The sequence below is a fragment of the Cucumis sativus genome, chromosome 6, assembly GCF_000004075.3.
Source record: "Cucumis sativus cultivar 9930 chromosome 6, Cucumber_9930_V3, whole genome shotgun sequence".
Lineage (NCBI taxonomy): Eukaryota > Viridiplantae > Streptophyta > Magnoliopsida > Cucurbitales > Cucurbitaceae > Cucumis > Cucumis sativus.
Window position 1 is genome coordinate 6943837 of NC_026660.2, and position 17872 is coordinate 6961708.

Genomic DNA, 17872 nt, shown 5'->3' on the forward strand with positions numbered 1-17872 from the left:
GTGTGTTGTTGTTGTGTAGGCCTTTTATGCTTTTATTTTTTATTTTTAATCTTTAATTTTGATTTTAGTTTTTATATTAATTGGGTAAATATGACGTGGAATATTTTAATTTGCTGTTTTCTTAGAGAAGGGGTATGGTGGGGTATATATGATATAAGAGGTAGATTACAGTTCAGCAGCCCTAGCTAGGTTATTTGTATCCCATGTGGTACTACTTGTCATAATATAATCAAGAATATTTCGGTGCAATCCCGAGTTGGCATTTATTTCTGTGCAACTTATTTAACTATTCAATTAAAAGTTGACACGTGATAAACCATTTTTTTTTAAAAAAATTGATTCGATATGTATAAACTAATAGAGATGAATATAATCTATAGTATTACTTTAGTATATAATACATATTCCATACAATCTAATTTAATTATATTATTTGGACATAACTAATTTCTTTTTTTCTTTTTCTTTTCTTGAACTCTTTCATTGCTTTCTAATTTTGAACCATTTATGTTTACCATGCACTAGAAATGATATAATCAATATCATAAGTGTAGTTTAAAATGTGGATGTTGAAATGAAAATGTCATTATATGTAGCCTCTCAATTTAATTATATTAAAATGGATATTGTGGAGGGATATTCGTTGAAAATTTATAAAAATTTAAAGCTAATAAAACATTTCAATTAAAAAATAAACATTAGTTTTAGGCTTTTTAAACCAATTAATTAAAACCTTTGTTATTTATATCATATTCACAGTGATTCCATTATTTTATTTTGTCTTTAATTTTTTAAAAATCTTTGGTAGTTTTTCTAACGGTAAAATGGAATGTAGAGTATTTCAATTTGAGTTATAATAATATATATGTGTGGTGTCAACCTATTTTAATTTAAAAATGTAACAGTAAACATCCTAACAAAAAAAATAATCATAAATGTAAAATAGTGAAAATGTAAGAAAATAAAAAATTTTAAATAATAGTGACTATAACAAAGAAGTAGTTATTATTTGTCATAAACACTCTTTATTGTTTTAGGAGAAACAAGATAAGAGAAAAGTGAAAAGTAAAAAAGAGATTCTTTTTCTAGCCATAGAAATTTAAAAGTACGTACAACATTTTTGGTGTCTTGTCAATAAGGAATTTTTTAAAGAAATAATTTAGAGAAGTTGGAAGTTCATATATTTTATGTTAGCCAAGTTAATTATACTCCATTTGAAAAGTAAAAATATGTTTTCACTTGCCAATAATTAATTTTTTACCAAAAAAATTAATTGTAACATACTCACACACATATACATATACGCGTGTATATATATATATATATATATTCAATTTTTTCCTCTTGAAGAAAGAAAAAAAAAGCTACAATCTTCTAAGAAGGTAGGCCACATTAGTTTTGTTGCATTGTTAAAAAGTCTACTAAAAAATAATAATTAATGAAATGGTTTATCCACGTGGAACCAATGGATGTTATTTATTAATATTATATTATTCTAATTTTGACTACTTATTTGATGCTATTTAAATTATACTCTTCTCTACAAAAATAATTATTTGTAACACTTGAATTCGATCAAAAAAACTTCAAAGTTGCGTGCTCAGCTTTGAAGTAGTTTCATGTTAAATGATCTACTTAATTTATTTTCTAAAAAAAGCATACGACTGAAAGGCAAATAAAACATAACAGAGAACTTGCGTATTGGTTTGTGAAGATCATATAGTCCTCTTATAAACAATTTTAGAAAAGTAATAGCGCGTGACCAAGCTGTCCTTTTAGAAACAACTCCAGAAAAGTAATAGCGCGTGACCAAGTTGCAAGAAAATGTTAAAGCCATTACGTGTCAAATCTAGATTTCAAATTAGTCCCGAGTATGAAGCATACCAAAATGCAATATTTGAAACTTTACACCAACCAAATAAAGGAGAAAAAAGGGGCAACATGACTTCCTTGAAATAGCCTTTTTTTTTTTCTCTCTTCACTATCACTAGTTTGTATTACTTAAAAATTGAGGTATATATATGATAAATCTTCTTAGTTTAAAATTGCAGTAATTGATTAATTTAATTTAAGATCAAGATCATGAAGAAATGCACACACATATATATACATATAAACCATATGGAATCATATAAAAAAATAAGAGAGAGTATCCAAAGCTTTGTTGATATGTCTTCTTCAACTTGACTATTTATGTCCCAACCTGTCTCTGCCACATCTCTGTCCTTCATGGTTTTTTCTTCTTCTCTTTTAATATTTTTAAATCCTCAATTAGTATCAAAATTATTATTTCTAAATAAATAAAAAAAACAGTTACCAATTTATTTAAAATATACAACTTCACACCCTAATACTTTAAAATATTATTTAATTACTTCTTCAATTTAAAAAAATTAATTATACAAATCCTTCGAGATAGTTCGAACACATGCGTGTTAGTACAATATTTGAAGCTACATTATTAATTCCTCTAAAAAAGATTAATATTGAAATGATATAGTAAAATTTATTATGAAATAACGTAAAAAAAAAAAATTGAAGACTAAAGAGTTATATTTTAATTTAATTTAATTTAATTTATCATTATTAATGATTTGTGAATTTAATTTAAACAATATTTTCTTCTATTTTGGTTTAACCATTTTGGATTATCTCAAGTTACTTAAATTTTATTTTAATTTAACCATATTAATATAAGATTAAGTATGGCATCCATCACATATTTAACGCATTTCATATAATCATATATAAAGAGAAAAAAATCTAAAAATATTGAATTTGTGTTTAGAAAAAGTCATATATGACCATAGGTGTTGTCAAACATTTTTTGAATAAGGAAGAGGTCACAAAAAATGAGATAAAAAGAAAGAAATATAATAGAAAGAGAAGACGTGACAAAGAGGCAAATCCGGCGGGGAACAAGTTTTGGCTAATCCCAAACCTCTCCAATTATTATTATTATTATTACTATTGTGTATTTTCTGAAAAAGACAACTTCAAACAACCAAGCACACTCATCTTTTTATTAACCCTAAATTACAATTCCATATTTCAATTATATGTATAATTTAAATCTCAATCAATATAGTTTAAAGAAAAATATGAAGGTCAAGAATTAGTAAAGCAGTATTTTAATTTTTTTTCATAATTTGAAAAAATCGTTATTAGCATTTTAAGTTCACATAAGTGATGAATGGGTTAAATATTTTTTCATACAATTTTAATATCTTAACGTTTGAATATAGAATGAATAATCAAAATCTTAATCATTATTATATATTATGATTGTCGAGAAAAAAACAAGTATCCCAACTTTTTATTAATGGAATATATATATATATATAGTAATGGAAACATTATATAGTACTATTATTGGTGTGACATATGAACATACTTCTAATTCAATAGTGTTATAAGTTTTTAGCTTTTAATGTGTAACTCTGTATGTAAAATATATAATAGATTAATGAGTTGAATTAGGCTTAAATTAATCGAGTTTGAATATCAAGTACACAATCGTTAGTGTAAAAACATAAAATTAAGTGAATTTATACTATAAAATAAAAATATTATTATTAATAATGTCATGGAGGAACTTATTATTTGTTGTTTGTATGCATACCAAATTTATCACTAACACATCGATAAATATAGTAAATATTTTAATTTTGAATATTTCTATTTACAATAATTTTAATTTATAAAAAGTAGGAGAAATCTTGTTATAACTATATTATTATTATTTTTTAGTTTAAAGCAAGTGCATAGCTCAAGGTCCAAAGCTATGTTTTTTTTCCAAGGAAAAAGAAAACCATTTATATATATATATTTATAGGTGTAACACTCAATAATTATAAAATTATTTCATAAATAATGTGTCAATAATTGATAACAACTATTTAAATAATGAATTTTTAAATTTAAAAAATAAAAAAAGGTTTCCACATATGTTTTATTTTGTGAATTAAATCTACAAGTAATTATTAAATTATCTTTTAGAGTACTAACAATATAATTAAATTGATGTGATGAACAAAAAGTTATTTGGCTTATTTGATTTACAACTATATATCTTATCTTAGTTATTAGTTAGGTTGTGTAAATAAACTTTAATAAATGTAATAATATATAAATCTTATGTGTAATGATTATATATGGAAAGTATATACAAATATGTGTTTTACACACACACTATATATATATATACACACGCATCATTTTCTTCTCTTTATACACTATATATATAAGTACTAAAGCATTATATTATACCAACTAAAGTTTAAAAAGTTGTTTAATTTTAAGAAAAGAAAAATATGGAGCAATGAATTTCAAAATGTTGATAGAAAGTTGGAATTCATGTAAGGAGTTAATATTTAGTCCTATGGAGTCTACATATTCTTTGAACCAAAATTCATATGACTTCACATCTTCAAACTTCCGGCTATATATATACCAACTTCTTTGTCCACTTAAATTGTTCAAGTAATGATCTTTTTTATTCATAATAATATAGTTATAATTAGGTTTTATGGTAGATTAATTAACCACTTATCAAATGTGTTTTTGTGTTGGTTTAATTCTTCTATTAATGACAATATTAGGTTGTATTTAGTGATTTTGGAATGTGTTGGGGTTGTAGTGTTTCACATGTGATGTGGTTAAGGTACATAACATTCATGTTACTTTGTCTATATTAATAAGCTTCTTTTTAAGTCCTTACCCAAATTGTTACAAAGTAAGTCCATGTGATATATTATTAATATGAGTAAAGAGGAGCATTGTTTGTGAACAAGAAATATATATAGTCATGTCATTGCTTCTTAAACTTTAATATATAATCAAACTTTACAATCTTTTTATGAGTGTGAAAAGTTAAGGAAAAGATCATCACATTTGCTAGTTCGATGATGCCTTTGACTCATGTTTTGATTTTTGATTTTGAGCAGATGATTTGTAGAGGAGAAAGTAGGTTGAATAGTTGTTTAACGACTTATATATATGTATGTGTTTTAGTTAGTTAAGTTGATTCATATATAAATCCATAGAAAAGAGGTTTAAGTTCTAGTGAACACTTTTAAGTACTAAACATTAAAATGGAAATAGTTGTGTATTGTCTAAAGTACAATAGGACACTATATAGGTCACACTCAAAATATTTGTATCTAATGCAATTTACTATTCAATCTTTTAATATATTATTCAATGCCCCAATGTTTTTTCTTGAAAGGTACTGTAATTAAAGTATAAGATACGAAAAATGAACTTGTAATTTTGAGGTTGATAGTACAAATACTATCAATTACCAATTGAGCTATGTTTATGTTGGACCATAAAACTGCAATATTGCAGTATATATTTTCATGATATTTGTATTATTTACTCTTTTTTAATTAGTCAATCTATCAAATATAAGGTGGAATAGATGACACTTAATTTACTTGGTTGATACAGTTATTATATATATATATATATTTCATCAAATTTTCTATATTAATTGTCATATGTTTTGAATTTCACTCAAATTTGATAGGAAACTTAATATGGGTTTTACAAAATTTTCTTAATAATTAATATGAGATAAACACTTAGATTCTTTGAAATCTAAAACAGTAGAAGTGGAGAGAGAAAGGGGTGAAAAAATGAAATTATTCCATAAATACTCAGATTGCAATAATAAATAGTATTGAAGTTGATAGGGTAGAATTATTTGATAGTGAGTTGTGATGTAAGTGTATCAAATTGTAAACTCATTCGAACTGGATTATTGGTCATGAGGTCAAACATCCCTAATATTAATTTTCCAACTAATACAAGATTGGGTAGACACAAATCAGTAGGAAAGATCTTGAAAATCTACCAAAAACATAAACTTTGGTGGATAATTGTCCTAATTTAATTGAGAAAAAGATGAAAAGATAATTAGAACATTAAAGTCTTATAATAGAAATGACCAAAATGAGAGTAATTTGGTGGTCTCTCATGAATAACTCCTTAAATAATTATGCTAATTGATAATTGGATGTTTAGTCAAAAGCAAAGGAGTTATAGTAGAAAAATTATGAATAGGAACGATTTTTAGTGATAATAATTAGGTGTATAACCCTATTTTAAGAAAAATGTAAATAAAATCTATCTGAAATAAACGTTTAGTTGTTGATAGATTATTATAATCTATTAGCGATAGACTACAATAGTAAAGTGAAATTTAATTTGTTTGACTAATATTACAACCTTCCAAATTTTGTTTTACTAATATCGAGTGAAACTTCTCTTTTGAGTCAATTAAACTCTTAAATTATTTTCGAGGTCAAGTTAGATTATTTATTAGAATTACTTTTGAAAACCACTCTTGCATTAATTCTCAAACTTGTATAGATTTTTTCAAATCTCTCTTAGAAAATGGACAATTAGAATTAAATGCATAGTCGATTCTAAAAAAATCAAAATTTTCAAGCAAAACATAGTGGAAGGGGTAAATTGTTATATACTAACAAAAATTTAAAACTTGACACAATTATTAGTTGATGCTTAAATTGATACATCCCTTAAAGTTTATGGTTAATTATAAATTTGCTCTCGTTCTCAATAAATAAATAAATAAAATTAAGAACCAACAAAATAATTAAGTAATTAGAAATTTCAAATTTCTAAAATCTCTCCAATATTGTTTATAATTACAAACCCACTAAATACCACCTTTTATAAACAATTTAACAAGTATGGTAAATTACATTTCACTAAGTTGAATCTCGTATATACACATGACATTGAGCGTTGAAAGGTCGATAGAGAAAAATCTATATGGCCACAAGAGAGACCCATCTATATTATTATATTAATATTTATAATAAAAAGTTTATAGTGAAAATGAGATATAAATAAAAACGAAAGGAAAAGGAAAAATGAAGAGAACGTGGGGGTGAGGGGGAAATGCTTGAGGAGGGAAGTGGGGAATAACCGTCTCAACCGCCACATCGTTTCAAACAAAATTAAATTGAAAAAATGAATCCAAAATCTTCTTCTTCTTCTTGAAGCATAAATCCGCAAGAACAAACCCCCTGCATCCTCAAACACAATCTCATTTACCAACAAAATATTTGAAGATGGATTTCAAGAAACTCAGTGTTCTGTGAAGGGAGAAACCAGCAATATAATAATGGAGGAAAGAAGATCACAATCACATGAAGTTTTAAGGAAAGGGCCATGGAAACTCGAAGAAGATGAAGTACTTTTGAACCATGTTAACCGTTTCGGTCCCAGAGACTGGAGCTCCATTCGATCCAAAGGCCTTCTTCAGCGGACTGGCAAGTCCTGCCGTCTTCGTTGGGTTAATAAACTCAGACCCAACTTGAAAAAGTAACTAATTTTTACTTAACTGCCATTCATTGCCTTCATTTAGTTTTTCTTGATGAATTCCAACGTGTTTGACGTGGGTTTTTTGTGTTTAGTTTTTGTTGTTTGTTCTTCTGCTTGCTAACTGTTTGACAAAATGACTGATAGAGTAATTTCTAGATTATGATTCCTCAAATTGCGGTATGGGTTTTTCTTCCTTGAGATTTCGATTTATTGCCTTAGAATATGAATTGATTTGTTTTGTTTTTCTGTGTTCCCCTAAATCCGGCAAGTGGGTTGTTTTTGTTGACTGATGACTGTTTGTGAAAATGTCTACAAGAGTAATTTCTTGACCATGCTGCTGCTATTCGTGGTTTTTTTTTCAATTTCTTTGAATGTTGTGTTTATCTGTTGGGTTTTCTTGTGCTTCCTCATTTCCGGCAAGTGGGTGCAAGTTCACAGCAGAGGAGGAAAAAATGGTGATAGAATTGCAAGCGCAGTTTGGGAACAAATGGGCAAAGATAGCAACCTACTTGCCTGGCCGGACCGATAATGATGTGAAGAATTTTTGGAGTAGTAGGCAGAAGAGATTGGCTAGGCTTCTGCAGACATCACCTGCTCCATCCAAATTGCAAAGAAGTGCTAAAAAGGAAAAGCCAATCGATTTTGATATTCCCTCCATGGAGGTATTTTCTTTGCTAATTATCTTAGATCTTAGATTTCTTGCAGTTTTGTAGTTTTTTTTTTTAGTTTTCTAAGAGTGTTAGGACTTTTAGTTTCGACTGAGATGCAAAAGGTTTCCAAATTAGGATGCTTAATGGTCATGTCAAAGACGACATACAGGGGCTGTTTTTTCATTTGCTAAATGCATTATGGTGATTAATGTTGTTGGTTTGATCTTTTATTAATTTGCTGACAAAATTTTTTGATCAATGGAGGCATTATGATGCTTCTTTTTGTTGAAGTTTCTGTAGATTTTGATGTTTAGTTCAATTTCCATAACTATCTTTTCATACTTTCAAGGCACCAAAGCTGAGCTCTGCATCAGAGGGAGAGTCATCCTTAAGGCCAATGTCGTGTTTGTCGTCTTGCTGTGCCGAGAATGTTGAACCTCTTAATATGTTCTGCTCGGTGCCAGATCCGTACAGTCCCAAATTACTTGGTTTTGGCCAAGACTTTCTTCAACCTGAATTCAACTCGATCAAATTCGAACAGCAAAGCAATTTCCACACTCAGTCTCTAAGTTCAACATTTTCATCTCAAGGACTCCATGATCCCAACTTTGATGTTTTTCTCGAAACTTTGGATGTTTCTCAATTAACTAACGAAGTTCAATTTCCATCGGGGCTGCAATTCTACGAACCGATGGAATGTTGCTCAAGTCATGATGTTGTAAGGGAGAACGTTGACAACCCCGAAAGCTTCTTCAGCGAGTTTCCTGCAGACATATTTGAACTAGAGCCGCTTCCGAGCTCACCGGAGAACTGATACTTTGCCTCTTTCATTTCTGTAAAATTGTTTGAAACTTTGATTTTGCATCTGTATCTGTGAAATTGGTATGTGTAATGTTTTGCTTGCCTACACAATTGGGGTATACTACACAATGTGTTTGTTTTCTCATTTTTACTTAGAAAAGTGAAAAAGTAATCAGATTTTAGCTGTGTTTTCGGGTTGCAAATTGGTGTATACTCTCAACTAGTTAGTTGATTGAAACTTAACTAAATATTGAATCAATTTAAAAAGGTTTATCAACTCCTTACAATTTTGTTTGAAAAATATCGTAGAATACATTTTAAACCTGATTTGATAACCATTTTTTTAAAAAAATAAACTTGTAGACACAATTTTCACCTTTTACTATTTCTTTCTTTGTCATATACTTAATTTCTAACAATTGTTAAAGAAAACCCAACCAAATTTTTTATTTTCAAAACTAAAAGAAAAATACTTTTCAAAAAGCTAGTTATATTTTTGAAATTTGACAAAAAAAAAAAAAAATTCAATTACTTAAAAAAGATGATTAGAATTATAAAAAAATGAAATGGTTACAAAAAGGACGTTGATTTTTCAGTTAAGTTTATAAATTGTTATAAGAGAATCAATTTAAAACCTTTATCAAGATAAGATTATATTTGAAAATTCTCGATGCACAAAAGATTAGATTTGAAAATTCTTGATGCACAAAAGATTAGATTTGAAAATTCTCGAAGTCTTGTATAAACTTCTAAAATTTTAATTTAACAAAACCAAGGAAAAAATCCTAATTTAAAAAAAAAAAAAAAAAAAACTTAATAAATTTGAAGTATAATGGAACAGAATCTCAGTTACAATCTTAATTTTAGGATGACTTTTTAACAATGAAATCAATGTCTTTCTTCATCCTTCCCTACTTTTCATCTTTATATTAACCACGCTACGTACATCACTCAAAGCATAGTATAGAGATATAGAACGAACATGGTAAAACTCTAACAAAAGTTCTTGAAATTCGATCGACCCAAAAGTAATCGAAGAATGGTACATTTTTCTCATGCATTAAATCTCATATCTCATAGTTTAGATAAAAAAAAACAAAACAAAACAAAAAAATCATTATAATCTTTCACATTCACAAGTCATGAGAGGAAGTCTTGTATGCAGAGCAAGAAATTAAAAGCTCATCCATCAAACTTAATTGCAAACAAGTCTCAACCTCAAATTCCAAGAAAAAAAAAAGTGGAAGAAGAAGAAAAAGAAAAAGAAACCCACAATAAAGAAGAAGAAAAAAGTGGAAGGAACGAAGGGAAAGGGCTTTTCTCTTTGAAGAATTGAAGTGGGGAATGGATGATGATGTGGATACACTACTTAGCCATAGGAGAGCAAAAGAGAAAGCCACTTGGAAAATGAAAATGTGGAAGATCAGAATAATCATGTACAAAGAAAGAAAAAGAAAACACTAACTAGTTAAAAGGGGCTATGGAAGGGCGACGATACCGTAACTTGCTTTCTCTTTCTCACGAGCTGTTTCCATTAGAAAATGAGAGGTTTGATCGTAAACGAATTTATCATCGATTGAGAAGGCCGTATGAGGGCAGTTCTTCTAGTCTTGAAATGTCCTCAATTAGAAGCTCTTTTTCCAGCTGTCGTCGTGTTGCTTTCATTACCGTCTGTAAAGAGGCAACAAAAAAGGAAGCACGGGCCATTATATTGTCGTAAGGGTGGAAATTTGAATATATAACTTCAAAGTAGTATATAATGACTTGACCATTTAAGGTATGCTCAATTTTAAACATCTAATTCTATGCTTATCCGGGTGAATCCTTGGGATAGCAAATGCAATCCATGCCATGGATGTGAATTCACTCCTAAGGAAGGTTATAAGGATCAACAATTTCCAACAATTGTATGAGTAGCAGCAGAAGTTGAATGTTTCAAGTCTTAACCTAAAGTTTGAGGGGGATATTGATAGAATGTAATACATAAAAAACAGAAAACGAGTGAATGTATCGAACAGTATTAAGACAATAAATTTGACAATTTCAAGGTTCGGGACAACATACATTAAAGTCCATATATGATGCATGCATGGCAAGCCATTCATGATCCATTAGTTTGAACGTGATACAATAGAGTAGGTCGAATGCCGAATCGTTTTCTGTCAGGAAAAAGGAAATACCTGGATTAGTAAATTTAAGAAAGAGATTTGCATGTATAATCATCCATATATCATAAAGTCATCTAATAAGAAGATTTTGCATAATCAATAACTACATATATTAGTGATGAAGAAATTACGAGCAGAAAAGAATTTCAATTGGTATATATGGCTTTGAAATGCTATTGGTACAAATATTCAACAAATTAGTTCCACATTACCTGCAAGAAACTTCAAGAAAGTTGCTCCCACAAGAGTCCGTGGCTTGACTGGAAATATCATTTCATCCCATTAGTGAATAAAAGTTGTCACATTTCCGTAAGCTAGAATAATATCAACCCTAGATTTAGATATAAGAAAACGCTAATTTCTAAAATGATGACTTAGAGAGTGTCTACAGTTAGATCCTCGAATCACATCGAATCATCCACGAAGCAAGTTCAGGAAGTGATTTTCAGAGTGGAATGAGAGCAAGTAAATTCGGAAAATGCAAATACAAAACAATTGTCAACCACGTCAGAAATATCATGTAATACTGTAAGTCATGCATTTGCCTTCCCCACACCCAAAAAATCATATGTGAAAACATACAAACAAGGAATGAAATTTGGTACATTCTAAATTGCAACAAAATTGGGCAGTTGTTGAATATGTGGGAATTGTGCATTAAATTTTTGTTGAATAATTTTGATTCATAGAGACCGCAAACCTGCTTCAAGGTCAAGCATTTGAATAAGCATGAATGTAATGTTCACCCCAGCTACGGCAAATGGGTATTCCCATAGAGACCGATCTCCTTCCTGCTTTCGAAGGAGATCCTGGAATGACTTCTGTAATGAATATCCAGAAACTTTAGGGTTAAAAGACAATCACTGGAAGCATGTATGCATTTTCCAAGCTAAAGGTTCCTAATCAGTAAGTTCAACTTTTTTTTCTTTTTTCCAAAAGGAAAATAAATCAAGACTCCAGGGGGCTAAAAGCAAGGTGAGAAAAAGTTGCATACCGGGAAATTTTTGGCAAAGAACAACAAGTTCTCCAATGAAATAAAACCACCACCCCTAGAGTAAAGCACAAGAAAGAAAAATAACGCAGGAATAACTTCAATACGGCAATATAAGAGCAATTCATGTAAAGTATGAAGCAACAACGTAAATCTTAATTACCTAAAATCTGTTGATGGATCCTTTCCTTGCCAGCCCATTTCCTTCCACTGCTCAGATATCAAACCACGAAGTTCTTCCTCTGGGAAGGCCACGTTCCATAGAGTCCTTAGAGCCTCCTATCAGGAATCCAAATCTCTTAAGTCATAAAGGAGAAAAACTAAACACAAATAGTCTCAGGTTCTCAACTTCACCAGACACAGAATCTCAAGATTTTACATAATATAGGACAAAAATGTTGTGCAGAAAACAAACCTGGTGCTCAGTGATTGAACTATCATAGGCAATATCTATGCGGTTCTGCAGTCTCAGCAAGCATTCCTCCTAGTAAAAGAACCAAAATGGGCTGTTATAATGAGATGTTAATTCGAGCATAAAACAGTGTTTTATTTTTTAAAAAGAAATAGTTTCTTCGACTTGGAGCTAAGAGTGCTAAATAGGAAAAAGTCTTTGATGAGTTCACCACATTGTGGCTGATAGTTTCTCAACGCTGATTTATGAGAGAGAAGCACTTTGATTTATATCTAGTGGTTCTAGGGGTATGCAACATCGTGGCTTGTATAATTTGTCACTAAATAGCGGTGTTGAACTAACCAATAAAACTGAAAACTCAATCCAAACTGTTGGGTTGGTTAAAATTTTGGGGTTGTTCCGTCTCAATTCACAAATGAGAAAATTAAGGGTTGGCTCAGTCCATACTATTTTGCATTTAAATATTCATCAGTTACCCAATCCTACAACTTAGCATTAAAATGTGATAAGATTTTATTTTTCCTTGTTTCAGTTGAAGCCAACCTTTAGGCCTCATGCTCATCTCCTTTTCCACTCATCTCCACTATCCCAACCAAATCCCTCTCACTATTTAAGCCACTTGTCATTCTCCACTTCTAGTATCCATATCTCCCTCTCACCGAGTCACCATCCAAATTTTTTCCCTAATATCTATAAGAAAGAGTGGAATGCAAGCTCAACAAAGAATAAAAAATGAGGACATTGAAATTAATTAGTTGATCACAAAACTCTTCTATTTAAGAAAAATGAAACTATTAAAAACTTCACTATAGGCATACACATGGTGGATAAGATGTTTAATGTGGCAAAAACCAATATTAGCGATAAGCAAAGCCTAAGATTGAAGTTGAAGATTGAACTTTCAAACAGAGGCATCATTCAATGCCCTTTTTGTTTGTTAAGATTCTAACATTGATAACTTAACCAATAGAGAAGAAGTCAATTCAAAAGAACTCTAAGAAGGTAACTAGAACTTGTTTCCTTATGCACACACATCACAAAAAGAATAGATAAAATTAGGCCAAGTGCAACACGTGATCATCATCGTGCACATTTCAGTTCTGGTAATAAATCTACTTTCATATAAGAAAACTCCCTGCATGTTTCTTTTGTGGAAAGATTAACATGTTCGGTACAAATGCACTAAAATGTGGTAAATATACACAAAATTGAAAGAAAAATGGATGGAATGAAAAATCAGAAAAAGAAAACTACCACAAAACCAAACAATGAAAGATTCCTACAAGTTCAATCAAGCCCCAAAAAGAAAACAAGTGTGATATGGAAGAAACTACTCAATGACCATAATGTTCAAGAGTATGGAAAAAAGCATTGGAAAAGAAAGAAGAAACAACCTAATGGTCAGGGGTAAGAAAGCCAACCAACCTCATCATTCCGTATCTAAAGTTAAACTAAAACTTCAAATTCAATTCAAATATGAATATGCCCACATGCTCTAAAGAATATAGTCAGACCTCCATCCCTAGAAAGAATAGCACATTAGGGTACCGTACCCTATACACAGTTTTGTGAGACACTGAGACCCTCTTGTTACTTCACAAACAACTCATAAAAGAATATGCAGCAGCACAAAGAATAAGCACATTAAAAAACGTCATTTGAATTCTTAAGAACGGATGACAAATATGAGCATATGTTTGAATTTTTTTTCTAAAACAAGGATGCCCAAAAAACGGATTCCTTTTCGTTCCTTTCAACAGCACACATTGCTACACAGTTCCTTCCAGTGTCCATCTAAGGGGTATGAGCTTTGAAAAGGTAAACAGCAGAATAAACCACTACCTCTCAAGCCTCCAAACACTTCAAATCAACATAATAGTTAAAATAAGGCTCCTTTCCATTCAGCAAAACGGAAGTTAACAATCACCAATTCATAAGGTTACCTGTGCAGGGGTTAGGTCAAATGATGGGCGTGCATCACTTTCTCTTCTCTGTGCACAAACACAAGAAAGACCCCGGCCAAGCCATGCAGCTGATCCTGCCACAACCTCAGCTGAAATAACACAAAAGCACATTAGCAATGAAAACTGAAGTTTCAGTCAATCAATTTCGATGTCCCCTAATCCTGTAGACAGCTATTTAAATGTATATGGTAAGAATACACACGCAAGAGTTCATGTATATGCTATTAAACTTAATTTCGTAGCAAGTTGCTATCCAACTTATTCATGGTTTCCTGAGTTTGAATATATCGTAAAAATATTTAGAAGTCCCATGGAAAGTCATAATTCATGAGAGGGCATCCAGTACAAGTTTCTAGCAACTGCCTACAGGGGTCCTAAAAAATCACAGAGATTATAGATAACGGTAAGGAAATATCACTAGTACAGCAAAGCAAAATTGCAAATAGAAACAAAAGAAAGTGGAGAATATTGTTCTATTAACACTAGATGAAGCGGAATCATGGAAGAAGCTGTAACATGAAAGAACACGAGTTTGTGAAACAATTTACAGATAAATAACATGACACACATTAAATGCATTACAAAGGAGATTCGATCCTCACACTTCATATCTCTTACTCATGATTTTAACATTATAATTACTTCACTTGGGAATAACCTCTCTTTAGATCACTGATCAATCAAGTAAAAAAACGGGGGTAAATATTGAGTAAAAATGGGAAGAGGTCTTAACTCACTCGAAACCAGTAATTGTAATTGCAGGATACTTCTCCCACCAGCAATTTTTTTTTCAAAAAAGGGGTAATAATTAATGGCACAGTAAAAAAAAATTAGAATGAATAGTATATTTGCTAAATTGCAAACTAATAATTAGAACATGCAGTAGAGATAACGCTATCCACGAAGAAAAAATACACACACCACAAAAGGTGTTTGAGTTATGTCAAGCAACTAAGGCAAGCTTGAGTCCTGCCATCACGTTCATCCGACAATCAACCGTACATAAGGAGAGAATAATAATATAATCAGAATCAAACGTGGTTAATTAATGAGTTTCATGATTTCTGCCGGAAAGATCTATAACTTCCACAAGTTTCAGTGGACAACGTACAATTTAATAAATTTTAAAAAATATATATAGAAAGAAAATAAAATCCGTAACCAACTTAAAAATCAGAATCACAAACGTCCGGTACTTGATCACAAATTCAACATGGATGAAGGAAGAGTTGAGATAGAGGTAAAAAAAAAAAAAAAAAAAAAAAAAAAAAAATAGAAATAGAAATAGAAAATCCCACTGAGTAGACCCACCAAAACAGATTTGAATCTCAGCAAGCATGAAGGCAGTGAGAGCCTCAGCATAAGCAGAGCTTAGCGCACATTACTCAACAGATCTAAATTTCTAAACCAAAAAGTAAATCATAAATCAAGAATTAAGATGAAGAAACGGAAACAAAAGAGCGAGAGAAAGAGAGAGATAGAGAAAACTTTTCAGCGAAAGAAAAGCAAGGACGAAAACTCTAATTTTAATCTAAAGTAAAAGTAGTGAGAGAGAGAGAGAGAGAGAGAGAGAGACGGATGGAAATTAAAGATAATACTCACCTGAAGTTGAATGGCAAGTATTTCCTCGCTCCAGACCTTGAGAAATCCTCCTCACAGCAACAAACGATCCACCACCTCTATCATCCATCTCCCTTCACCTCTCCTCTCCTCACCGTTCTCTACGTTAATCCGCCATATCCCTCACCAGCAACGCTACACAGCAAGTTCCCCCTCCTTAACCTGAAAATTATCCACCACAATCCAGAAACACAAAAAGCGATAAGAATTGCAGCATTAGACAAAGCTAAATCCAAAATCAGTAAACACATAAAAGCAGAGATGAAATGTAGAACAAAAAAAACAACAAAAAGGAATCCGAAAACAGTAAATCAACAGAACTCAATTAAGGCAATCAGAAACAACAAACGATAGAATCAAAGCAAGTAAAACGGCGGCGAGAATGGAAGAAAGATGATATTATCAAAGTGAGGAAAGAAAAACGACAAAAAAATAAAAAGAGAGAGAGAGAGATGAATCAAGAAGAATGAAAGTAGAAGGAATTGATTGGGACCTGGAAAAGCAGCTAGGGTTGGAGCAAGATCTGAGAGTGAGAGTCCATGGAAGTTGTTGGTTATTTGAGAATGTGTATGGATTTGCAATTGTAATGTATTATCTTCTTCTCCTTCTCCTTCTCCTTCTCCTTTTGGAAAAAGCGTTTTTGTTTTGGTGGAACTGAAAGACTAAGAAGCGTTTTTCTTTTGGTTTTTTGGTTTTTGGTTTTTGGGTTTTGGGGAAGAATATTATTTTAAAATGGGAAGGAAACTCTCCAAGATTATAGAAATGTAAAGGCAATTTCCCTTTTTGCTTCCTTTAATTAAAATTTTAAAAGTTACTTTTTAATTAACCTATTTATTAATTAGATTATTAAATATACTTTTTAAGTTTTTTTAGATATAAGTGTTGATTAACGGTTAAATTAAAAAATAAATTTCCCTACTAAAAAAGTTTTAATGCCTAATTAATTAAGATTTTATTGCACATAATAAGTAGCGTTAAAAGAAATTTAATATTTAATAAAAGAAATATGTTTAAGTTTATAGTTATAAAATCCAAAATTTTGCTATAATTAATAAATATTTTAATTTATTTTATTATTTTAAAAAATGTCTTTTGAAAGTAATTAAATTACATAATTTATTATTAAGTTTAAACCATCGATCTTGAAATAAGAGATTATCGTATGCTTTTAGTTAGAATTTTTAACTTTGTTTATTCCATTTGCTTACTAGGTATCTATATTTCAATATTTGAGATATACATAACATTTTGAGCTATGAATTTAACATGCAATATCTTCCAACTACGACAATCACAAATTTAAAAACTTATTATAAATTTTATGTCAAATAAATTTAAAAATAAAAAAGAACAATTTTTAAAATGTAGGTCGTATTAACATATATTTTCTAATGGGATTGGTAACGAATTCTTAGGGTTGGTTTGAGGTTCTTTAATTTTGAATGGGTTTAATATGCTATATAATACCTCACTGCAAAGTCCAGGAAGACCACCTTTGACGACCGTCGACCATCATTTATGGGTACAACTGGATTATATATACACTTTTGTTCATGTACACATGCAAAATTCAAATTCACCCATAGGTCTATGTTAACTAATATGTAAGTTGTTTTATAACAATTGGAGGGAAAAGGGATCAAACCTCCTACCTCTTACATGAAAGGTCATATCAATTACCACTAAGCTTATGCTCATTTTGACACACTAAGATATGTATGTAATATATTTAAACAACAACGGGGACTTAGTCTCTTTTTTGTGCTCTCTTTTCCTTCTCACCCTCTTTGAAAAAGAAATATTTGAACTACATGATTTTCATTTTTCACACTAACATTAGTTAGAATAACATTTCTTGATCTACGTGGTATTCTAGGAGATTATGTTTCTATCTCTTACCATTTCTTTAG

General features: G+C 30.3%; 2 protein-coding genes across 3 annotated transcripts; one reads left to right on the forward strand and one right to left on the reverse strand.

Annotated features, from left to right (window-relative positions):
- Positions 1–6842: 6842 nt before the first annotated feature.
- On the forward strand, positions 6843–9010 carry LOC101219480 (transcription factor DUO1). The gene is made up of 3 exons (XM_004140579.3): positions 6843–7356; positions 7778–8018; positions 8356–9010. The coding sequence occupies exons 1-3, from the start codon at positions 7157–7159 to the stop codon at positions 8818–8820; spliced, it is 906 nt and encodes a 301-aa protein (XP_004140627.1). The 5' UTR covers positions 6843–7156; the 3' UTR covers positions 8821–9010.
- An 826-nt stretch (positions 9011–9836) lies between these two features.
- LOC101210177 (ELMO domain-containing protein A) lies at positions 9837–16674 on the reverse strand. Of its 2 annotated transcripts, XM_004140462.3 has the most exons (10): positions 16456–16674; positions 15945–16124; positions 14322–14431; positions 12382–12450; positions 12130–12245; positions 11970–12024; positions 11676–11796; positions 11188–11235; positions 10872–10966; positions 9837–10478 (listed from the first exon to the last, which is right to left on the reverse strand). In XM_004140462.3, exons 2-10 carry the CDS (start codon positions 16030–16032, stop codon positions 10377–10379), a joined length of 804 nt encoding a protein of 267 aa, XP_004140510.1. In that variant the 5' UTR covers positions 16033–16124; positions 16456–16674; the 3' UTR covers positions 9837–10376. The 2 variants fall into 2 exon arrangements, with proteins under 2 accessions (XP_004140510.1, XP_011656846.1); XM_011658544.2 differs by lacking the exons at positions 15945–16124; positions 16456–16674 and adding an exon at positions 15654–15831.
- Between the last annotated feature and the right edge of the window lie 1198 nt (positions 16675–17872).